Source organism: Oryzias melastigma, linkage group LG8, assembly GCF_002922805.2.
Source record: "Oryzias melastigma strain HK-1 linkage group LG8, ASM292280v2, whole genome shotgun sequence".
Classification (NCBI taxonomy): Eukaryota; Metazoa; Chordata; class Actinopteri; order Beloniformes; family Adrianichthyidae; genus Oryzias; species Oryzias melastigma.
This window is the reverse complement of record NC_050519.1, coordinates 13759420-13783175: the sequence shown is the minus strand read 5'-3', so window position 1 is coordinate 13783175 and position 23756 is coordinate 13759420. Positions and strand designations below refer to the sequence as shown.

Here is a 23756-nt window from a genome sequence, read left to right as displayed (position 1 = left end):
GTAGACCAATAAGGCAAAAACTTTTTTTCCCCATTAAATTAAACAACTTTTAACAGGTTTTAATTTGGGCATTTAAATAAACTGTCCAAATGTCTGTGGTAGGTTTGGTTAGCAGCATCATTATTGCTGTGTCTGAGTGTGACACTCAGTGCTAAAGTGATACTTAGAATACGCCCCAGAAATGCAGATCATTCAAAATGTCACCTAATGATGCAAGCTTTGGGTTGAATTAGTCTTAAGGTTGACCTCACTATCTTTCCACAAGCCTTAAAAAATAACTGGACATCTATCTACCAAGGCCTCAATAATGCTTTGTTTTCTTTAAACATTCAATAAATGTTATCCTGATTACATCCTTAACAGTCATTTCGCAACTGTAAACGGTAACTTTAAAACCACTTTTATCATCAGTCACATGGCCCTTTTTTAACTTTTCCCTGCTTAGTCATTGCTTGATAGACAGCCACCTTCAGCAGTACACAGACTTAAACTGATACAAGCTTCTCAGCTCCATTGTTGTTTACCTGTTTTTTGTAAAATCTGTCAAAGCTAAAAAAAAAGGAAAAATGGTAAAACTGAGAAAATTCAAGTTGAGATGGCTGTATGGCGATCATTTATAGATCAGTTTCTACAGTGGGGTGTAGTTATTCTGCAGTTGTTTTAATCTGTTGAAAGTGATCCAAGCAAAGAGGAGAGGTGAACTGGGGACAAAGTCAAACATTTTTTTACATTAACAACTACATTTATGGAAAAGTACATAAACTTTATTCATTTTGCACAGTCAGCAGAATCACAAACTGTTTCACAATTCAAAAACAAAAATTCAATTAAAAAAACATTAAAATAGTACAAAACTTGAAAAATACTTGGAGAAATACAAAGAGTCAACTAAAAGGGAGGGGCTATTTAAGCAGAGATGCTGCTTGATGAGGAGAATCTGGTTCTGTGCCTCTACAGGTCAGTCGGGGCTGACTTAAACAATTTAAACGTATTTACCGTAGTTTCTCTAAAAACTCCCCAGATACCATCTGTGTGGAACGATAGATAACCGGTTCTAATCCACAAAGGTAACTCTACTAACGTTTATGTGACAGACACAACAACATAGAGATCTGACAGAGTCCATGTTTTGGCCGAAAAGATTGATTTACACACTATTAGGGAGATTGATTTAGTATAGAACACGTGTTATTTATAGATGCATTTTTGGTTTAGAACTGAACCATCACCAGGATGACACTGCAGAGGATTTAACAGTTAGCTTATTGATCTTTCAAATGAACAAAGTCAGTCTGTAGGAACTGTTTTCCAAACAATTCTCTAAAACTATTGAAATGGTGGCTGAAATCAACTTTCACATTGTTTCATGTATACAATCTTCAATTTCGAGGACTTCGCTGGCGGTGGGCATGAAGTGCGTTTCGTAACCTGATGAGAATTTTTCCTCTTCATATGAGCTGGAGGAGTCCCCATTGTCTTCATCTGAGTCGACCATTTTACTGTACGCCTCTCGAGCTCTATCGACCTCCGGAGTGACATCATCGCTCTGATTCAAGTCCAACTGAGAACTCTTGTTTTCCACCATTGGTCTGGTTAATCCATCACGGTCCAAAGCCTCTGAATACTTTTCCACTATTTCCAAATTGGAAATTTTTGGATTGGGGTCATATATGGTTTTGCAAATCCAAGCAAGGGGTTCATTCATCTACAGAGAAAGCAAACAAGAAATTTCCTCTGAATGTGTTAAGTCAATAACTGTGTGGTAACTCTCTCACCGGATCAACAGTCAATTCAGTCTACTTGTTTTAAGTTTGATGTGTTGCTTGCTAGCATAACCTTTTCAGTTCTGTCTCACCTGGATCTGTTTGAAGATTTTACTGTTGCTCGGATCCGGCTCCTTCTCAAACAGACAACGAGGCAAGAATGGGCACACCGTGTTCCTTTTAAAGCAGCTGAACGGGAACAAAACGGTCCAGAGATAGAATGGAGATTCTTATTCATTTTCAGATGAGTGACAAAAAAAAATGTGTGAGAAAGGTAATCCACATTTAAGATGATTATCTTACCAGAATAAAGTAACACAAGTGAGCACCAGGAACACAACAGTACCAACACCAATGAGTGCCCAAAATGCTGAGAAATGAGACAGTCAAGATGAGAATCAGCTTTTAGTCACACATTTTCATTTAAAAACAAGCTACGTTACAGAGCAATTTGAAGGTTGGAAGCAGAGTGAAGACTCACCAGAGATGTCACTGTTTTTTGTCTTGAATCTTGTGGTGACACTTTCACCGAGGCCAGCGGCATTCACAGCTGCTATCCACACCGTGTACTCCTGATCCGGATTAAGATCCAACAGCGTGAAAGTCTTGTTTCCGTGGTCTGGGGTCACACTCACATTGTAAACTGGAAGATGTTTGGAGTACGCAGTTATGGAATTTTAGCATAGTTGATAAAGACTCATTTTTATTAGTATGTTAAAAAAGCAAGGGAAGCATTTATAGACAAACTGTTTTTTTTAATTAAAAAATGTGCAACTTTTAAATAATCATTTTGAAAAGTTTTTTCCTCCTTAGGAGTATATTGTAAGCTAACAGCCCAGATGTGTTACTGACACATGGTGTTGTAAGGAAAAGTCTGTTTCTTACCTTTTTGTGTGTCCGTTTTTATTTGGTAGTACAAGATCACGCCATTCTGCTGGGAGCAAGGAACAGGCTCCCAAAACAGAGTCGCTTCAGTGCCGGCGATAGAAGAGACTTTAAATGACGGTACTTTGGAAGGAGCTGAAGGAGATCAACACATCCGAATTTCATTAAAAGATAGAACAAATACACTTTTACTACAGATTAGAATAAAGTTTTAATGAAAATCAAATACGGTACAGACCTCCATGAACAGAATATCCAATGGCAGTTGACAGTAGAAGAACTTTGTCGTTTCTCACAGTGAACAAAGACACATGGTAGGCTGTGTATTTTTTAAATTCACCTATAGGTGGAGACAAAGAGCATTTTAGATGCTTTTCCAGAGATGTCCTTCAAGCTCACTCCTCATACTGTTCCACACAAACCTTTGAAAACAGCTGAATTCAGGCTTTTATCCACTTTTATCCAATCAAACCCACGGCCGGGCGGACACACTCTGTACTCAACCACATATTGCATCAAATCTTTGGAGAAGTGAGAGGACGGATCCCACGACACTGTGAGGTTCTCCTGCGTCACCTCAACTTGTATCTTTTGAGGGTTTTCTTTCACACCTTAGCAAGAGAGAAACAGATTTAGCACAACTGTTTCAAGACTTTTTTAGATTTGAGAGTGGTTCACTTAACCCTTTACAGGGGCCATACCATGAAAGTTCTACTTTTTGAGTTTTAAGTGCATCATATTGTTCATTCCTCTCTATAAAGAACCCCAAAGCAGCATTTTGATCAGTTAATGTTGAGGAGGCTCACTGACGGTCTATGGGCAGACTCAAAAAGGATGTTGCGAAATGGGCGGGGCCGACAAGGAGCGAAATGCGGTGCCTCAGAGATTGAGTCGTTTTACTTCAATGTTTTAAAACGGTCAACAAAAATGACTCATATTTAATAAATAATTAATTTTTGTGTTGCAAAGGTAATATATGATCCTATTTATGGATAGAGTTTACTCTGAAAGGCTTAAGAAAATCATGGTATGGCCCCTTCAACACCTGAGATGTCGTTGGTGATGCTTAAACACAAAATCTTTAACATAATACAATTTTATCCGTTTTCCTTCACAATCGACTGGAATAACGTTGATCATGTTAACAATTAAAACAATTAAAGTAAATCAAAGACCATAAACATTGGAGCTCCAGTGTTTAAAGGTTAAACAGGTAACATTTTATCTTTGAATTTATGTAAATTGGGTTTTGGCAGATAAAATCAATCAAATCAAGCAAGAACTCTTATTTATTGCAGTAAAATATCAAACTATTCTATAATCTGTTGTTTTCTCCTTTCAGGTCGTTAGCTTTTTCTAGCTACAAAACTTGACTTCAGAGATCTTGCAAGTCGATTTGTTATGTGGGACTAAAATAATCTAAATTAATCAGGCTCTGTCAGGTTAGCAGACTAGTGGGAGAGTGTCTGTCCTAAAGCCAAAGAATTGTGGATCCTATATCAAACACCCCCTCAATAAATTTCACACAGAAAGTGAGCTCAAGGATATTTTGTGATATTTGAGTCAAACAGTACCCGGCGCTGGCAGGACCAGAAGAGAAGGATTTGTGGCTCCGAGAGCATTGTAGGCCGATATGCTGACCGACACCACGTCTTTCAGAGAAGACGTGAGGCGCCATATCCTCCCATCGTGCGCCCAGAGGGGGTTGGATGCCTCTGTGGACACATTTATCTGCTTTTTGGTGCCATCGGCGTACACGCGTGTGACAACGTATCCTAAAACGAAACCTCGTGCCTGAGAATTAGAAAGATTCTGGAAGCAAAGAAGAGAAGAAGATGAGCGAACGCCTCTGGTCTGTGCTCTTTGCATTTATGCGTCACTTACCTTCCAAGTCAGAAAACATTCAGTGCTTGCGTGGGATTTGACACAGTCCCTCCACATGTCCACCTCTCCTATTGGGGCTGAAACACAGAAGTAGGTTAAAAAAACAAAATAAACATAATCATTCTATTTTAGTTTCTGCAAAATCGTTCCCTTTACACTCCCAGCTGATGAATAAAATATAAACTAAAGAAAAAAGCTCATGAAGGAAGCATCTGTTCACATCTCAAATTTCACAAATTAAGATTTTTTATTGCGTCCGTCTACAAAAACTTGTTGCAGACCCAGTGTAATGTTTCTTTTACTGCAATTCAAATTAAAGATGAATGTATCTCTTAGTAAAAAAACTGTTAGAAAACTCTTTGCAAAGAAGTCTTTTCTTGGCCCTGGGGCCGGATCCGGCCCTCCAGGTAGATATTCTATATCCGGCCCTCCAGATTATTATATTTTATGTTATCTTGTGTTTATTTGTATAACTTTGACAAAATATATTTTTATGGAGATTAAAATATTCCAACGTATTTAAGATTTAAGTTTAATTTATCTGGAGTAACATTCCTGCCTGTTTTTATTCATAGTTGTGTTAAAAAGTTACATTTTTAAAGTTTAAAAATGTTTGTTTTAGTGTGTTCATTAAATGTTTATCCTGTTCGGCCCACGACCTAAAGTGTGTTTTGGATTTTGGCCTCATGTGTGATTGAGTTCGACAACAAAGACTTACTTGATTCTAGACTTGTTACATTATAGATTTTACTCCAGTCACTCATCAGGCACTGGCTGCACATGCATCGAACTTGAAATTGGTAGACCGTGAAGAGCTGGGGATCTATCACTGCATATCTGGAATCCGCTGTTTGGTTCTCGTACAGAGAGACGGGCCAGCCTTTCTCTCCCTCTGTTCGATATCTCACATCACAGTGCTCAGGATTCTGATCCTCCAGGTGATCCACTATCCAATTGATCTCTAATGGTTCCTGACTAAAATTTGTGATCATAGGTGGAGGTAGTTTGCCTAAAGAGAGAGGGACAACAAAGATTTGAAATGTCAGCAACTATTGATAATAAGGACAACGCATTTTATTGAAGGTTTTGTGTTATTTCTATAGATGCGTGTGAACTCACGGATATGCTCCACATGGTAAACGGCCTCCTCAGATCGGACAGAACTGTTTATAACCTCCACCCAAACCCGGAGTTTGCTAGCCCTGGTAAACTGGTCACGGTTAATAATCCCCTCTGAACTGCTTCCACCAGTTATGCCTCCATCCCTGGAGGAGAGGTGAACACATGACAGGCAGAATGAGACGGGACTTTACCACTTTAGACGGTCAGACTGTTAAAGACAACAAACATTTCAAGGGATTACTCGCTGTTTTCTGGTTCCCAGCGCAGGCGGTAGGGAGAGGGACCCGCACGCTCTCCCGGAGGATTCCAAATGCACTTTATATATGAGCAGATTCCCTTGTTACAGGGTCTGTAGCACTCAGGAACAGAAGGAGCGACAGGGATAACTGGAAATAGGCAAAGACATTTTTGGAGAAAAATGAAAAATTATATAGAAGAAGAAAATTCTATGTAAATATGGTAAAAAGGTAATTCTTAAACCTCTGAATTAAAACTAAAAAACACCTGAAACAATTTCATTCTCCCTCAGAAGTAAATAAAACAATCATGACTTTGAATTGAAGAGTTCAGAATTCAAAAACTGTGCAATGATTTTAATTTAACAGCAAAAAAATTTCCAAAAAGTTTAAAAAATAAAAAGAAAGAAAATGTTTCCAATATTTACAGCAAAGCTCAATAGATAGTGGTTAAGTGGTCATTGTTTGCCGTCGTCTGAGCTCCATGATAGTTGAAATGAATACTTGGTGTTTATAATATGATTAGCAATATACTTGTTGAAAGAGTATTAAGTAGTCCGCTTTAATAAGATGCGGCTTCTGAACCTCCTTTCCAAACATGTTTTTTTTTTTTATTAATTTCTGTCAAATTAGACTCTTTTATTTCCCCTTAACTGAAAAGGATTATCTAATAATCAATGACAACATTGATTTATCTGTTTTTTTTATTATGTGCATGAACAAAATAAGTAAAATAACATAAATTAAGGATCTGCAACCTTTAACACTAAAACACCCAGTTTCTCACAGCCCAAAACCCAGCTATGGCTGCAAAGTCCCACCTCAATGCTTAGAAAACTACACTTTGTAGAGATAAAAACATTCATTTATAAATATTTACAACATTTGAATTATAACAATGTTATGCTTTTTGTCTTTTGCTTTTGGCAGCAGTTCATACGAGTTCCTTTCAAACTAAAATGTGCCCTGTAGCAGATAAGATTCTCTAGCTGCAGCAGAATCTAGAATGCAGGAGCGCAAATTAAACAGGGGGTTTCCTATCATTGTGACTTTAGTTCATTCTAATCCTTTCAAATATAAACATGACTATGACTCCAGTTTATTTAACTCTTGATGCCTAAAATAATTTCCAGCTATTCATTTTTTTTAACTTACATTTTTGTTCTTAAATAGATGCTCCATTAAGGTCATTTTGTAGCCGAAGTGGTTTGACACAAATTCAATGCAATAGCCGTCAAAATCTATGAATGTAGATGCAATTATATACTTTAAGATTGAACTTCAAACAACTAGACACCGTTGTGTAGCAGAAAATAATATTTGATTTAAGTTTATTCTCAAAATAATCCTCCACAAAACTTAACAAACTGAATAAAATCCTATGAATTCATTCTAATTGTTCGTATTTTTAAGCCAAAGGGGCACAATGAGGATAAAAGGTGACTGCAGAGCCTTGAGACCCTTGAATTATATTACAGTAAAGAATTAAAGTTTTTTCTTATAACTGCACCGTCTCAATCTGGGGTCTGCAACCTGAGGCTCCAGAGTCACACGAGGCTCTTTTACCCTTCAAATGTGGCTCTCTGTATAAAATTAAATCAAAGTTTTAAATTGCAATGAGCAAATAAAGTAAGTAATAAAGGAAAGTAAACCAACTCAAATTGTTCACAAACAGCTGAAGGACAGCCCATCCACAAGTTCCAAGACAACAGTAGCTGTAGTTCTTAAATAATCCATCAGTATCACAGAAAACCAGTGAGCACCACTAGAATTCAGACTACGTTAGGGCACACCAGATCATAAGGTGTTTGTAAATGTTTATTTTTGGATTTTAAGTGCACCTTATGGTTAAAAAATAAGTAAGGCTCACTAAATAAGCTGTGGTTTAAATTTAGTTCATTAGATTAATACATTTCTGGATGAGATGCACCACAAATTATTAAATACATTTTTTATTATTATTATTAGTGCTGACACTACACTACCTACTACATTTGCTGCATTGAGATTAATCTATGTGCCACATATTTATGCTTAAAGGGAATCATGTGAATCTCTGTAAGTAGGAAATTATGTATTTTTTCTCATTACATTTATTTAATTATAAAATAATAACTTAAACATACATACAAATCGATCTTTTATTTTTCTAAAGAGTAAAATAAGACATTGTGGCTTCTTTGGGGTTAAGTGAGAAACCCACGTGGCTCTTTTAAAGTGTTAAAGTTTTGCATACTCCACTCTAACAGTAATTTTCTTCTTTCATAGTCTGACACAACACCAGAATCCTCTCATTTGCTTGAATGTAAATGCATGCTTGTAGACTTGTAGTGTAAACCTGCTAATGACCTGTCACATTTCTCATAAGCCTACACACCTACAGTAACACGTTAAATGCCTACATGCATTGCAGGAATACAGAGAAGCTGTCATGTTAACAGGAAATGAACAGTTTGGTTGAATGACTGTACTCTTCCTTTAAGACCACTTCCTTCTCAATACAGGGTTGGTCTTTACAATAATACTCAATAAACCCGTTGCATTTACCAATGTGGGGAGTGACAAAAAACAATGAATGTGTACAACTTTATATGAATAAAACAGTTCAGTCTGTGAAACAATGCAGAGCAGTCACAACATAACAGTTCATGTTATTTGAAGGAATTCCGCCCTACAATAATGAGGCTAATCACTAATTATGATTTCTTTTTGATGTATCACGTGACATTATCAGCATGTTTAAATGTTCAGAAATGTAAATAGTCCTACCGGCTGCAGCAGCGCACTTTAATAGGAGTGTCAGTAAGATGGGGAAAAGACACTTCGTCCTGGAAACGGCCATTACAATGAAAACAAGCCTTTAAAGGTCTGCAGGGGGTAAAAAAAATGAAAGTTATTTGAAAAAGTTAAAAATTAATTCAATAAATTCCAACGACATTCTAATGTTTGTTTTTCTTAATTATCCGAAATATAAGTACATAGAAAACGAGATAATTTACCTCATAATGAGACTCCTCGGCGCAAAACCGACTTTAAAGCACTTCAAGTTGTTGTGAAAAGGAGCTTTTGACTGGAAACGGAAGCTCCGCCCCTCTCTGGAATTGCCAGTGACGTAGCCCGCGCTTCAACTTCCTGCAGCGCGCCTGCGCGGCGTCGAAACGTGACTGGCTGAAAACAAACTTCGTACTCCGAAATTGTCAGTGCTATAGTGTTCAGACAGTTAGATAATCACGATTGTGTTTCTCATACTTTTGCGTTGTCTGGGAAATCCTGTGGCGTTGTGTAATTTAATAAATATGAAATAAAGACGTAGATCTATAACTAATGTGACTTTCATTTTCAGAATATTCACCTAAGTCTATGTTTGAAACATAGTAGTGCTTGGCAAATGTCCACATTTCCAGAATCTCAATTTCCTCTTTTTTTGCATTTTATACATTCTCAATGTGCAATATAACCCTATTTCCTAGACATTGCAACACAACTGTTTCAGGTTATTGAGCCACAATCCTCTGTGTTGGATCAGCTAAAACATGCATGTAGCTTAAGCTAAAAAAATCAAAATTGCTTTATTAAAAACACAAATAGCTCCAATATTTCACACTGGGCTCTCTACCTGGAGTGTAACTTCCAATTTACTTAATTTTTACTCGTAAAGCTACCAAATTATGAACAAAGTCTTATTTTAGAATGTAATAAACAAGAAAAGATAATGCAAGTTTAACAACTTTTGAATCTGTGACTTCTTTTTTTTTTGTTTGTTTTGTTTTGTATTGTTCCCTTAGTGTATATGTCAAGGTTTGATGTTGTAGTTATTTCACTGAAGGATAAATTGCTAAGTCAAAAGTGTTCTTTTAGGTCAAAAAGAGAATCATTACAGCTTTTTCAGCTAAGATTATTTTTCTTTTTTATATTTTAAGAAAAAATTGATATTAACAAATTTCTTCAATGTCATATTCTTTCTTGGTGTCTATCCCATATAATAAGATTTTTTTGATTTCATGCTTTTTCTTCTGTAAATAATTATCTCCAAATGAAGTGATGCTGTTTCCTACACTAAAAACCTGATTTTTTTTCTCCAAAGTGGATAAAATTGCATGATAAAACATTCAAATCTTTTAAGTGAGAAAAGACAACATCGCCACATTTACCAGGAAAGCAGTTTTATGTTTTTGTTACATAGTTTTAAACATCAGAAGTCACACAAATACAAAAAGAAATCATAAAACTTCATCAAACATGAACGTTACATTTCTACAAACTAACATATAGGATCTTTAGTTGCTGGTAACGACAAAAAAGACACTTTTTTGAGTGGACGCATTTTTACCGTTACAAAAGATAAAAACAATTTTAAATAAAAAAAAAATAGTAGAAGAAAAGTCTTAAGTGCTTACATGTGTGTAAAATAAAAAAAGTCATGACAACTTGAGATGGGAAAAAGTGCACCAGAAAATATGCATATTTGTGTGGATGTGTGTCAGAGTAAAAAGAACATCTTGTTTATGCCCACATCAGCAAAGGGAGCTGATCTCACTCTTGCTGCAGCCCCATTTGCAGCAAGCGTTGGACAGACCCACCACCACATCCCGACCTTTGCGGTCAGCTTTGCGAAGAGCCTCCAGGATCTCGTCAGTGATGAAGGAGCGTGTGGGTCTGCTGAACACTCCCTCTTGGTTGTCTCTGGACACAAAGCTAAGATCTTTGTTCCTCTGGAAGAGACTCTCCACCACAAAGTTCTGTTTTAAGCCTTCTGAAGATTCCTCCGGATAGATGCCAAATGGATCCTCTAAACCATCTGCAGGGGTTGAATGTGCAATTGAAATATCACATCAATGTTTCTCTTACAAACTGCAACTTTATTTCAAAATAATTGTTGACTTTATCTTTATTTATATTGTCAAATGCAGAGCATGTGAACTATATGTTAAATAAAAAAAGATCATTCTCTGTATTTTACACAATAATTAAGTGGCCATTAAAAATAGTTAAATCCAGTAATGAAACAGCAAATGTGTTGAAGAAAAATCCAAAATCACATCATTTAAGTGTAAAATGGGCCAACATAAGGCCTTACCTGAACTCCCCAGTGAACGTTTCCATCTCGAACCTCCACATGTGAAGATAACTGCCCGGATGAATTCTCGCCCACAGAGCTTCACCCCATACGTAGGGTCCTCCATTGGTTGAGCTCCAGCCAGAACCAGGCACAAAGCCAAAACCACCGCTGTCCACATGGTACCAGGAGCCGCTAAAACAACAAAGTGCCTCTTAAATATGAAAAAAAAAAACAGGTTTCCTTATTCACCTCTCTCCTTTCAGTCTTCTCGTCTGCATGAGGTGAGCATTTGCAGGTGACCCAGGCGTGGTTTATAAAGAGTTTGGGGGCCATACAACTGGAGCCACGCTCTCTGCGTATGCAGGCCTTTTTGTGGAGAAACAGATCTGAAACAGAGATACAGTGGGAGACCTTTATGGAAACAAAAAGGAGAGTAAAGGTAGCGTGATCAAAAAATGCGTGTGAGGCCCCTCCAAACTATTTGCTTTAGTCTGTGACGCACATTTGTGTTTAGATCTCATTTTCCAGCATTTAAAAACAGTTAACACAACAACTAGTTTAACTATGTGTAAGGATAAAAAAATATGCAAACATTGTAAAACGTTTTTTTTTAAGGGAAACATCGTGGTTAAGCTAAAATGGGTGTAATTTGCATAAATAAATAAATAAAAGTGTAATTCTACATTATACAGTGGCATGCTCTGTATATCCTTAAAGGTACATTTCATAAAGTGTGTGATTTCTTTATAAAATTAGGGAATTAAATAGGCATTTTTTACTGTAAGCATTAACTTGGCCTTCGTTGAAGCAAATTAAAGCGACTCAAATATGCTTACTAGACGGTGTAACCATAACGTTGATGGCTTTCTGCCTACTGACAGATGCTGGCAGAATTAACCAAGATAATGCTTTATCCTAGTGCATTAGTTTTGCCATTTTCAATCTCCCCATGACCTTGTGCAACTCTGTACTGTATTGTTTTTCTTTTTCCTTGAAAACCGCCTATTGTGCCGGTCTTTGGCAAAAAGGTGAGCTGAAAAAATAGGTACAAAACCACTGACATTTCCACAGACTGATAACACAGAAGTTGCATCATGAGTCAGACAAATACCAAACACGTTTTTATCTAGGTATCCACAGTCAAAGGTTACCCGTTTAGGAAATTACAATGGAGATGATGAATCTGTAATAAACGGGATAATGAAAAGCATTGGCATTTTGGCATGGTGCCCTTCTGACACTCATTAACACATGGTCATGTGGCAATTATTGGAGCAATTTCAGAGTACTATGTTCTACAATGCTTTAATGTTCATTGTTTCTAAACAATCATTGTTTATTTTTTTACTGTACATAGCATGAATTGTTGGGATTAACATTGTTTGCTGTGTTTTGTAGTTTCTAGTGTGGGATTATTATAAAAAAGACCCCTCGGTCTGTATGTGTGGTCATAGTGGATTAAGCTTTGCTCTAACAGAAGCCATTAGATCCCACTTGATTGATATCTGAGGGACAGGGGCGGACATAGCAGTTTGGGGGCCCCAGGCAAACAAAAACATGGGGCCCTCTGCAGCATTTGTATTTAAAAAACTTCTTTACAGGCCCACTTTAAGACATCTTCAATATCAAGAATAAAAATGGTTTTAAATTAATTGAAAAAGTGAAATCACATTCAAATGTTAAAAATATTTATTTTATAGTCATCTAACTTTCTGTTGATGGAATAGTCAATTGCCACACAAGAACAGGGGAGGACAAAACACTTTCACATGAGCAGTCTGTCATTTCAGTGATTTGGGGTTTTTACGACAGAGCTAAATATTATTGGGTGCGGAAATTCTTTTGGACAATTTTAGGCCGATATTATTTATTTATATGTGTTGTTATTTATGTGTGACTAAGCAAAACAATTTCATCTTGCAGGATATACAGTACATTGATACATTGGCTGAACATATTTTAATCCAAATCGTAAAGCATATTTAAGTGCTAATAGTCACAAGATAACGTCGGGTTATTAATAACAATAAAATATAATGATCTGTAGGGCCGGATATATTTACGTGGAGGGCCGGATCTGCCCCCCCCCCTGCTGTGGAATGTGTGGAGAAGACAGGATACACCTATTGACATAAATATCAATATTCTCATTAACGGTCTGTGGAAACACCTTTATTGTGTTATTTGTTTTCTTCCCATTCCGATTGAAACTGGATAATAACCTGGCAAAAAAAAAATTAGATACAGATTTTTTTTTTTTTTTTTTGCTTTGGACAAAGCCCTTGCTTTGTTGTTACTTTAACCGTTTTAAAGATAATGAAACATGCTGTCCTTTCTTGCACACGGGCGTGGAAGGCTTCTGTGAAGGTAGAAACAAATTTGGGGGACTGTGACTTTAAGACGAATCAGAAGCACTCAGCCAATCAGAGCAAAGAAGGGGGAGGGCAGGGACTGGGTGGGTAGCAACAGTTGCCCTGGTGAAGACGAGGCGCCATAGCCACGGTAGCCCTGGCGACAAGAACCCAGCAACGAGAATCAACAACAACAACACCTGAATCCACCATAAAAAATAAAAGAAGATATTTGACCAGTGGGGAATTCACACGTAAAACCGGAGGTGAATATTTTACTATATTAAAACATTTTTTTGGCTCGTTGTGCTTCAGCTGGGCTGTTCTGTTGCTTTTCCCCCTTGTCTCAGTAGCCATAACTGGCAGCAGCCTTACATCGTTGTTAGCCTGCGAGCTAGCTGGCGTTTTGAAAAGGATTCGCCTCCGTGTCTTGAATGTTGCAGTTTTCGTGTAGCACAAAGTCGATTGACACCGACTCTTCCCTGCCATGACGACGCAGCCACAGATGCATAGCCAAGCAGGCCGTTGTTATGGCGATGTCAAAAGCAAAGGTACAAAATGGCGGTTGTTGTAGAGACCAGTTAGCCTGCTGCTCAAGTTACATTGCTCCACAGCTAGCGCCAACTCTGTCACGACAAACCTGCTGTTGTTAGTATTTGATGCTAATTTATCAGACTTTTGAATAAACGTGGCTTTTGGAAGAGAAAGTGGTGCTGAGGGTGTGTTAGCACATGGCGTTTGACGAACCGAGGCGCAACAGACGAAGTATTTAACCTTTAGTATATCAAGGATAGATTTACTTGATAGATTTCGTGAGTAGCTTGTTTTAGGAGTGTAATAAAAGTAGAAAAAGGAATAATAGGTGAAAGTAGAGGCAGCTTTGGCAGGTGGAGGATATTAAACGTGGAAGGGGCGTGGCGAAGAGGGCTTCTCTCAGGTCGTCGGAGGTCATGTTGAACCTTTGAGGGGAGAAACCAAATCCTACAACTTGTGTATTTGGGGTTTTGGACTGTTAAATTGAGAAGTAAATTAGCCTCATGTTAAAAAAAACAAAAACAAAAGCATGCATACATAGATTACATATGTCCCTACCACTGTTTAAGAAGCCTAAGTCAAGTCCAACCAAGGAAAAAGTATCAAGTTAAATGTTTAAAAAGTTTGAAATAAAATGTTTTATGAAGTGGCTTATTTCATTTTGCTGATTATAATAGAAAACATCTGTTGCATTTTCCCTTTTACAATAGACTGAAGAAAAACTGAATAACCTTATAGACCTTTCCCAATCAAAAATGCAAAATCATTTGCAGTTTGGATTATTGCATAACTACGATGCTTGTTTTTTGTTTGTTTGTTTTTTTGTTGACTAACAGAAAACGTGGTTTAAAAAAAGTTTCCCATGAAACCACATAAAATAAATGAATATATGAGTGCTATTTAGTTTTTGTTTTTATGGACATTTTTGAAGTTTGATCCACAAAAACAAATTAAGGTTGGTTTAAAAAAATAATAAGAATGTTTTGTCAAACACCCACTCATATGACAATTGGAGTTTGGTGTTTTAATGTGTTTCTGTGGCTTTTTTCTTTATAGAGGATATGTATATTTAAAGAAAATTAAGCTTAAAACTTCATTTCTGGGTATTTCTTTATACAAATCATCAGAGTAGATGAAAAAAATGCAGCTGGATAAAAACCTTCAGCAGTGATGTAGGTGCTACAGTCAGCGAGCCACAAGCTCCATGGTCCGCTCCGTTCCGAACAAATAAATCCATGTTCGTCTTTGTTTCCTTGTCTGAGCGAGCTTAAGACTGTATGTCTGGATAGCATTTTTGTTGCACCGCTTATGTTCGGTTGAGGTTTTGAGGGGTTGTAAGCTAGCAAGGGAGAGTATAAACAAATGGATGATGGGAAATGAGGGCAGGCTTACGCTGCGCCACAACTTAGAGATGATATTCTAATGAACTATTGTTGCTTCGCAAATATTACAGTTTTTTTTATTATTTTGGCTAAAATAGCAAAATTAAAAGACCACTGGGAACGCTTTTACCATAGATTAAAAAAATGATTGGAGTGGGACTTAAAGCTTCAGAACATATGCTTTCATAGATGTCTTTAAAAAAGGAAATAGCATAGATAAAGAAGCACAACTCCGTGTTTAGGAAGTAAGATTATCCAAAAAGGTGTCTTATTTGACTTTCCTTTCTACAATTTTATTTTGAAATCCTAGTAGAATTTTATATCATCTTTTCATTTAATGTATTTTTAATAAATACATTTAATCAATAACTTTATCATTTCTATTACCATTTCCACCGTGTTAGTCTGCTATGTCTGGGAAAGTAATACAACTGTGTATACATGCAGCAAGATGCATGGCAAGGTTAAACGAGTGTGTTGAATGGATTGCATAGGAATGATGATGTATGCCGTCCTGTTAGCTGATCAGATTGCAGTAATGATACACTGACATACACTTCCTCTTGACCTTTCCAACATTTTCTTATCAGCTGCACTGCAAACAGGTCATCCTCACCAGTGTTTTCAGACAATTGAACAGCTTTTAAAGACAAAATGAGAATTGACTGCTTTGACCCTCAAGTTTTGTTTAGCTTTTTTAAAAAGTATTTTTATGAATTAGCAGCTTGTACTCATACTTTTTTATGAAGTTATTTTTTAAAGTTTGATACCTAGTTTTTTAAAGTAAATTAAGGTGATTCTGTCTTCAATGTTTTTGATTTTATCTCCTCCTTTGTCTGTTACAGAGTAGCTTAGGAAACATTGTAATTAACTTAACATAAATGGTTTATTTCATTTAAAGCCAGAGTGGTTTTTATTAGGAAAACAGTAACCATAGAAAATGTTTTTCCTTTTTTCCTTAGGGTGAATCCCAGTTCTTGTAATGGCCACCTCTGGCTATGTAAGTGAGCTCCAGCCAGCAGCTCCAACCCAGGGAGCTGCTGTTACCATCACACCAGGTCAACCTGACACCACATCCACCCCTGCTCCCCAGTTCTTGGCAGAGATTCAAACAACCGTGGCCACGCCCACTATTGTCACGCCCGCTGACCAAGCCACCGCCGCAGAGCAATCCACTGTTGTGACAACTCAAAAGCCGTCAAATGGGAGTCAAACCCAATCTGCGGCACCGACCCAAACAGGCCAGACGCAGTATGTGACTGCAGAGATCCAGGGCTCTCCCACCCAGTCTGGAAACGCTCAAAGCACTCCCCAGTTCATTGTAGTTACAGTCACAGGTACAGTCATTTACTTTTTCTGTCACAAATAACATGTTATTGCAAATATTTAAACACACTGGAAAATAGATGTATTTTATTATTTTTACGCCTCTTTCCTTCTCTTTAAATCTTATAGATAAATATGTGGAAAAAAGTATCAAGTGATTGTGTGAATGTGAAACCTAGTTATTTATTCCCTGATTTGTTGAGTATCATTAGAGAGTTTATACGAAGAGCTGATAGGATCCTGACAAATACTAAAAACAGACCACTTCTTACCCTTTTAATTTTTCAGAGGGTTCCCTCAACTCAAGTGACAGTGTGTCAGATTCCAGCCCGCCTCCTGCTGTAGTGCAGACAGGAGTTCCCACGCAGGTCGTACAGCAGGTCCAAACTGCCCAGCAGGTAAAACACACACAATCTATTTTTACTTTCTTACAAAACTCATTTGTACTGAAAGTATTTTTTTCCAACAGAGGTCAGTTGTGCAAGCCACATCCCAAATTCCCAAAACTGAGCCAGGCACTCAGCTGAGTGTCACCAGTCTACAGCCTGTGCATCTCACCCAAGAGGTAAGTCAGGCTCAGCACCACGGAGGTGTCATGAATCCACCACATACTTCCACATCTAACTATGTCACTCTGACCTTTTTGTGTATTTCATGTGTTTAGTCTGCTTGTCTTTAAGGTCCAACTTCTCACATTCCAGCTTCTTCTTTGCATCAAGATGGCACAAAAAGCCAGTAATACAAAAGAAGAACAGAAGTTTTTTCAAGTGACAGAAGAGCCTTACAGTTTAGGCAGGACAGAGTCACCTCTCCTTTGTCATGTAGGTTAGGGACACAAGAGAGCTTGTCAGGGTGAAAAAAGGAGAATTTGTAGCTTTCAATCTGAACAGAAAATGTCAGGCTGATAAAACATTTGATGTGATGATTTATGCAGTGATTTATGGATTTATTTTTGTGTGTTTAGGTCCAGCAGCAGCTCACATCAGTGCCGGTGCAACATGTTTACACCAATCAAGTGCAGTATGTTGAAGGAGGAGACGCCAACTACACAGCCAGCACAATGTTAGATTTAAACTGAAGATTTAGCTGCAAATATTAATGTGGTGAATCCTTGTTTTTAAAACATTTATTTGTTTTTCTTCAGTCGTTCCAGTAACTTTCCGTACACTGAAACCCCGCTGTACACGCAGACCACAGCTGCCCAGTACTACGACGGTCAGCCGACCTCCGGCTCGCAGGCCTCCACCCCTGGTACATCTCTAACCGTCTCTGTAACAGCTGGCACCACCGGGGGCGTGTCCATGTTTGTGGCACAGCCCACCAGTGCAACAGCGGGAGGGGCCACTGTAGTGACAGCAGGGGGTACCGCCAACGGAGCGGAGGATGGAACCGGCACGAACGGTAGCGCAGCAGGCAGCTACGTAATCCAAGGGGGTTACATGCTGGGCAGCAGCAGTGGCGCAGGGGCAGCTGGCAACAGCCAGAGCTTCTCTCACACCGCCCGCGCCTCCCCAGCCACTGTGAGTATTACAGAAGGCGAGGAGACTAGCGTGCCGTCGGCAGACAAGAAGGTATGCAGAGGTGCCAAGCGCAGGAATTTCGTCTCCTTCCGTTCTCATTCACTCAACCCTTTGGTGGCGCACACTGATGATGTCATTGTTACATTTAAAAAAGTGGGGGAAAAAATAAAATATGGGCCTGAAAAGTGAGCAGTACCATAACATAATACTATCTGATCAAAGCTGAAAGGACACTATTATTTTTCTAACTGAATTATAATTCTACAAGCAAAACCATGACCTCATCATTTCCATGTCATTGCGGTGCATGCGATGAAGGGCATTTATAATCTGCTTGAAATGCCCTAACACTATAACGTTCATCCCAAATTCATCCTATTAAATCCCATACCAGAATGATAACTAAAATGTGTTTGGCAGACATCCCATCAATTTTTCAGTTCATATGTTCATTGCATACCAAAACTGTATGCCACGGCACGCAAACGGGTGTTTTTGTCTTTTCATTCCTCAGTGGTTAACAGGACTGTAAACATGAATGGATCGGATTCTTATAATTGATTGTCAGAAAAACGCATGTACTAATTTCAACATGTTTATTGTATGTTGATGACTTTGCATGTATGTGTGTTTTTGTTTACATGTTAAGGGTTTCATTTGACAGCATCTTGTTGTTTTTCTAATCACATCAGCTTTCTTCTCTCTTTCGCTTGGCTGTGTGTCAGGTACAGTGGTTGCTGGACAACTATGAGACAGCTGAAGGAGTTAGTCTGCCGCGCTCCACCCTTTACTGCCACTACCTGCTGCACTGTCAGGAGCAGAAACTTGAGCCCGTTAATGCTGCTTCTTTTGGGAAGCTTATTCGGTCTGTGTTCATGGGGCTGCGCACACGTCGCCTGGGAACTCGGTAAGATCACCACACACTAAGACTTTACTGTGGAGAACCCTTAAAATGAAAAATGTGGATCAACCACTTCCCTGTCCCCGCTAATTCAAATTCTAATAAAAGAGTTTTTTTTATGTTTCTGATGTCTATTTTCTAAGTATTTTATTAAAGTCATTTATTAAAAGAATGTAGATCTACTGAAATTTTATAAATATTGTGCTTATTGAGAACAAACTGGGTAAAGATGAAGGCAGATGAGTCAAAAGTGGGTGAAGTCAGCAAAACAATAACTTTAAACTCAAGGATAGTTTGGTTTTTGATTGAGAAAGATATATATAGTACAAAAAATTTATTTTTTTACTTTAACACATTAAAATAAACATGTTAAGAGCCAGTGTTATAACTGAAACTCATCTCTCTCAATGCTTTGTGTTTTTTCTTGTAGAGGTAATTCTAAATACCACTACTATGGACTGAGAATCAAGGCAGGCTCCTCTCTACTCCGTCTGATGGAGGATCAGCAACATTTGGCCATGAGGCAACAACCATTTTCACAGAAACAAAGGTGTGTACAGAGTCGATGCACAACCTTAGAAAGAAAGAATCTGTCATTTCAGTTATATCTCAGATTCTCATTTTATTAATTTTTCTATGTACTTTGACTTTACTTAAACATTTTTTGACAATTCCATAATATTTTTTGCTAGAGTTGAGCGATCATTTTCTCCTCAGGTTGAAGCCTGTGCATAAAGTTGAAGGAATGACCAACGGCACAGCGGCAGGAGCGGGTCAGCAGCAGCAACAGCAGCAGGGCTCGGGCCACGTGGACATCAGCACACAGGTCCAGCAGTACCAACAATTCTTAGGTGATTACATTAAAATAAATTCTCTGACATCTGACATCAACTCAGTGTCAGTAACAAATGTGTGCACCTGATTAAACAGTCACCGCACCAAATGAATGTATCACTGCTGTGTCCAGATGCATCCAGAGCTCTTCCAGAGTTCCCAGATATTGACCTCCAGGGCAAGTCGCTGCCAGAGGGAATCGAACTGGAGCACATAAAGAGCTTTCAACTGCTTTACAGAGAACACTGTGAGGTAATGCTTTGATCCAAGGCTAAATATTTAGGAGTTGTATTGTTTTAGATAACAATGAAGACTCTTCTGTTTTATCATACTGCTGACTCCAGACAACATACAGAAAAAGGACTATAATAGCTTTGGTATTGGAATCACTTATTCTTTCATATCCTCATTCCTCCCCATTTTTGTTTGAGGTTAAGACAAAAAGCATTAGAATTAGTGTCCAGTGGTTAATCTTATAGCACTAATATTAGTTCGGTCAGCTTAAAGCTTATTCTTTCAACATTGGAGTGTCTCTAAATGTCAGTCAAGAGTATTATCTATATATTTGGATGCCACTATTACATATTTATGTATATCTTTCTTTGTTTTACTTTTAATTTAAAAAATGCAATTTCCTTGGATTTGATAGACATGGTCACAATCCCACTTTACTTATATGTATTAAAATATTAAGAACATGAACTGAAGTCGGTAAATTAATCTTGTCGATCCTTTGTTATAGGCAGAAAAGTGCCTTAAATGACAAGCAAAAACTTTCTCCACTTTGGTTTTTTTCTGTCATTTATTGTTTTGTCTCTGTCTTCTTTCAGGCCATTCTGGATGTCATGATCAACCTGCAGTTCACGTTGGTGGAGACTCTGTGGAAGACCTTCTGGAGGTTCAGCCAAAGTCAGGCTGGAGATGCTACAATTGCTGTGTGAGTTCTGGTCTCAGCTAAAACAAAAAAAAGACACTAGAGCTGTTGCTGCACCTTTATACATGGCTGCTGTTTGTGTCGACAGCCATGATGAGTCTGAGAAGCGTCTCCCCAAATCCTGCTTGGTGTTGCTGTGCAAATATGAGCCAGTGCTACGATGGAGCCGTGACTGTGACAACAGCCTGTACCAGAGCCTGGTGGAGATCCTCATCCCTGATGTCCTCCGACCCATCCCCAGTAAGCCTCCTTTTTTTAGTTAGTTATTACCCTGTCAGGCTCATCTAAATGATTAAAAATAATGCTTTTTAGTGGCAGCCCAAATGTGTACATATTGAGGTGTTGGGTAAAGTGGGAGAAGTGTTAGAAAACACCCACCTTTCAAGCGAGTCAGCATTTTCTTACGATGATTTTCTCTTCATTTGGAAAAAAGTGCTGGCTCTGCAGAAAAACGATAGCACAGTCTGCTGTGCTGTGCTGAAATTTATCCGGATTTCTTCCTGTTTCACCGGCAACTTTTAGCCAAACTTTGAGATTTATTACTTTATGATGTCTGCCATTTTCGCTCATCCGTTTGTGCAACCAAAGTGCAACAAAATAAAACTCCTAAAACAGCATTTTTTTTTGGAAGCACACTTGAAAACAGCTTTTAAATCCATTAACCCTTTTGCCATCCCAAGGTGCCTTAACTCAAGCCATCCGTAACTTTGCCAAGAGCCTGGAGAGCTGGCTGACAAATGCCATGATGAACATCCCAGAGGAGATGGTTCGCATCAAGGTACAGCCACTTCCTCCCGCTTACAGTTAATTAGGAACATTGCTTTTTGAGAAAGGCAGCTATCTGTCTCTGCAGCCTGGAGGATTTAATGCAGAGATACATAAATACACTTTTACAATTTTTAAATATGAAGCCAATTGCAGAGTTTATTTTCTATTAGATAAGGTAAAAATTGTTTTCTTTTTATGACAAATTCTTAAAATAGTTGTCATTTTTTACTATTGTCAGCTCACAGTTTAGCTTGTGGTGTGTTTTTCCACAGGTTACATCCGCTAATGCGTTTGCCCAGACTCTGCGCCGGTACACCAGTCTCAACCACCTTGCTCAGGCAGCCCGCGCTGTGCTGCAGAACACAGCTCAGATCAACCAAATGCTATCTGATCTGAACCGGGTCGACTTTGCAAACGTCCAGGTTGGTTTGTTAGTGGATTTTTTTCTTATTTGATTTATTCCTGTGGTCTGAGAGGATCCTGTGTGATAAGAGCATGGTTTTCAGAGTAAGCAGCAGAGTCTTTCATGGGTTAAAGGGTTCTGCACATGCAGCGCTTTTCTCGTAGCTTGTGGTTTCACAGATGTATCATAACTTACCCATTTCTCAGTCACTTCTTTGTCTTTTCATACCAGGAAACCCTTCCTGTATTCCTTTGAAACTGTTTACCTCTTTGCAGCAACATGAAATCTTTACCTACTTGAGTCCTGATTACATTTTCAGCTAACATTCTTACTGTACCCCCAAAGTTCAAATAATAATAATAAAAAAAGAATGAATGCACCCTTTTATCCTTTTTATTTATATGCAGTGTTCAATAGTGACAGTTGTGTGTGTTCTTGTCTGCAGGAGCAGGCTTCATGGGTGTGCCGCTGTGAGGACCGTGTTGTTCAGCGTCTGGAGCAGGACTTCAAGCTGACCCTCCAGCAGCAGAACTCCTTAGAGCAGTGGGCTGTGTGGCTCGACGGCGTGGTCTCTCAAGTCCTGAAGCCCTACCAGCACAGCCCTGCCTTCCCCAAAGCTGCAAAGCTATTTCTCCTCAAGTGGTCTTTTTACAGGTGCGGCAGAGGAATCATTACAAAACAGAAAAAACTGTATTGATTTCTGATGTCTTTGTTGTTGTGGGTTTAAAGGAAATGGAAGGAGGTTGTTTTGATGCCTTCCAAGGTGCTGCAAGACTGAGCTTCATTCTCTACTAGCAAAAACGGGGACAGAGCAGCCAAATGCCCTATTTATTCAATGCTTTACCATCTTTAAAACTGTTTAAATATTAATTCATGATGTTCAGATTGGAGTTAAGCAGTGTGATATTTCAAATCCTTGAATACGTTTTAAAAATATTGATAGAAACATTTCATTTTTGAAAGTTTTTCCTTCTTTTGTGGAGGTTTGGAATCAATCTTGTCTGAAATAGTAAACTGGATTCAAAGTAAATAAAAACTTTGTATTTTTAAGAACTTATTTAGGCCAAGTGTGGCGGTTTACTGATTTATTTAATAAATTATTGATGTTCTGACTAAAATAGCCTGAAATGACAAAGTTGTATTTAGTTAAGAGCCTTTTTGGATGCTTTCCTCTTTGTTCTCAGTCTTTTGTTTGCACTTCTGGTGGAGGAACAAGGACAGAAACAAATAACGTACAATTCTGAAAAGCAGTTAAAGGAGGTGTTGCATTAATGTAATGTTCTTTCATGTGTTCTGCAGTTCCATGGTGATCAGAGATTTAACCCTGCGCAGTGCAGCCAGCTTCGGATCCTTTCACCTGATCCGCCTGCTGTACGACGAGTACATGTACTACCTTATAGAGCACCGGGTGGCTCAAGCGAAGGGAGAAACGCCCATCGCCGTTATGGGCGAGGTATTAAATACAAAAATGTGTTTGAAAAAGCAGCAGAAGCCAAATATACTCACCAGCTTTCTTTTTTTTTATACCAAAAGTTTGCCAGTTTGGGTCGAGGTCTGAACCAGCTGGATCCCGACAAAGGTCTGCTGCTCTCTTTTCTCCCTCATCAGTCACATCTGCAGTAAAGCTCTAAACAAAACTGTCTCTGTAACATTTTCCAATTGCAGAGGAGGAAGAGGACGAGGAAGAGGAGAGTGAGGAAGAGGGTCAGGAGCTGTCCCTTCCGTCTGACGGGACCGGGCTGGGGGAGGAGTCACTGGAGCCGCCCGCCAAGCTGGCCAGAACTGATCAGGGGGTCCTCTTCACGACCGGGTCGACCGAAAACTAACCAGAACCCAGCAGAAGAGATTGATCCC

At 38.5% G+C, this 23756-nt stretch overlaps 3 protein-coding genes across 9 annotated transcripts in view; 1 reads left to right on the top strand and 2 right to left on the bottom strand.

Moving 5' to 3' along the window:
- Window positions 1-742: 742 nt before the first annotated feature.
- il12rb2l (interleukin 12 receptor, beta 2a, like) lies at window positions 743-9037 on the bottom strand. The gene is made up of 14 exons (XM_024272044.2): window positions 8890-9037; window positions 8660-8758; window positions 5896-6040; window positions 5652-5797; window positions 5251-5541; window positions 4533-4609; window positions 4223-4460; window positions 3071-3259; window positions 2887-2988; window positions 2649-2783; window positions 2245-2406; window positions 2067-2133; window positions 1856-1952; window positions 743-1705 (listed from the first exon to the last, which is right to left on the bottom strand). Exons 2-14 carry the CDS (start codon window positions 8730-8732, stop codon window positions 1355-1357), a joined length of 2073 nt encoding a protein of 690 aa, XP_024127812.1. The 5' UTR covers window positions 8733-8758; window positions 8890-9037; the 3' UTR covers window positions 743-1354.
- Window positions 9038-10039: 1002 nt separating this feature from the next.
- On the bottom strand, window positions 10040-13811 carry rln3a (relaxin 3a). 2 transcript variants are annotated; one of them, XM_024272053.2, is made up of 3 exons: window positions 13676-13811; window positions 10968-11335; window positions 10040-10688 (listed from the first exon to the last, which is right to left on the bottom strand). In XM_024272053.2, the coding sequence occupies exons 2-3, from the start codon at window positions 11125-11127 to the stop codon at window positions 10405-10407; spliced, it is 444 nt and encodes a 147-aa protein (XP_024127821.1). In that variant the 5' UTR covers window positions 11128-11335; window positions 13676-13811; the 3' UTR covers window positions 10040-10404. The 2 variants fall into 2 exon arrangements, with proteins under 2 accessions (XP_024127821.1, XP_036069195.1); XM_036213302.1 differs by lacking the exon at window positions 13676-13811 and having other exon boundaries at window positions 10968-11461.
- Window positions 13393-23756, top strand: part of rfx1a (regulatory factor X, 1a (influences HLA class II expression)) — a 13852-nt gene continuing 3488 nt past the window's right edge. Inside the window, exons 1-18 of one of the 6 annotated variants that reach the window (XM_036213300.1) lie at window positions 13393-13566; window positions 16179-16553; window positions 16831-16940; window positions 17012-17107; window positions 17507-17604; window positions 17687-18062; window positions 18794-18969; window positions 19394-19513; window positions 19681-19814; window positions 19931-20049; window positions 20628-20734; window positions 20820-20971; window positions 21412-21509; window positions 21772-21921; window positions 22348-22556; window positions 23202-23355; window positions 23436-23481; window positions 23568-23754. In XM_036213300.1, the coding sequence (XP_036069193.1) occupies window positions 16199-16553; window positions 16831-16940; window positions 17012-17107; window positions 17507-17604; window positions 17687-18062; window positions 18794-18969; window positions 19394-19513; window positions 19681-19814; window positions 19931-20049; window positions 20628-20734; window positions 20820-20971; window positions 21412-21509; window positions 21772-21921; window positions 22348-22556; window positions 23202-23355; window positions 23436-23481; window positions 23568-23728 (2661 nt within the window). In that variant the 5' untranslated portion in view covers window positions 13393-13566; window positions 16179-16198 and the 3' untranslated portion in view covers window positions 23729-23754. Of the gene's footprint in view, window positions 13567-13720; window positions 13852-16178; window positions 16554-16830; window positions 16941-17011; window positions 17108-17237; window positions 17364-17506; window positions 17605-17686; window positions 18114-18787; window positions 18970-19393; window positions 19514-19680; window positions 19815-19930; window positions 20050-20627; window positions 20735-20819; window positions 20972-21411; window positions 21510-21771; window positions 21922-22347; window positions 22557-23201; window positions 23356-23435; window positions 23482-23567; window positions 23755-23756 lie in introns of those variants that run through there. The other 5 variants (XM_036213299.1, XM_036213298.1, XM_024272051.2 and 2 more) reach the window with 5 other exon arrangements.

Excerpts from the sequence above, each read along its gene's own strand:
- rln3a (XM_024272053.2), bottom strand. The coding sequence starts at position 11,127 with ATGTGGACAGCGGTGGTTTTGGCTTTGTGCCTGGTTCTGGCTGGAGCT. Across the intron at positions 10,689-10,967 it reads ACGTTCACTGGGGAGTTCAG|ATGGTTTAGAGGATCCATTT; the intron begins GTAAGGCCTTAT and ends CAACCCCTGCAG.
- il12rb2l (XM_024272044.2), bottom strand. The coding sequence starts at position 8,732 with ATGGCCGTTTCCAGGACGAAGTGTCTTTTCCCCATCTTACTGACACTC. Across the intron at positions 5,542-5,651 it reads TTACCATGTGGAGCATATCC|GCAAACTACCTCCACCTATG; the intron begins GTGAGTTCACAC and ends CTCTCTCTTTAG. Across the intron at positions 2,134-2,244 it reads AAAAAACAGTGACATCTCTG|CATTTTGGGCACTCATTGGT; the intron begins GTGAGTCTTCAC and ends CTCATTTCTCAG.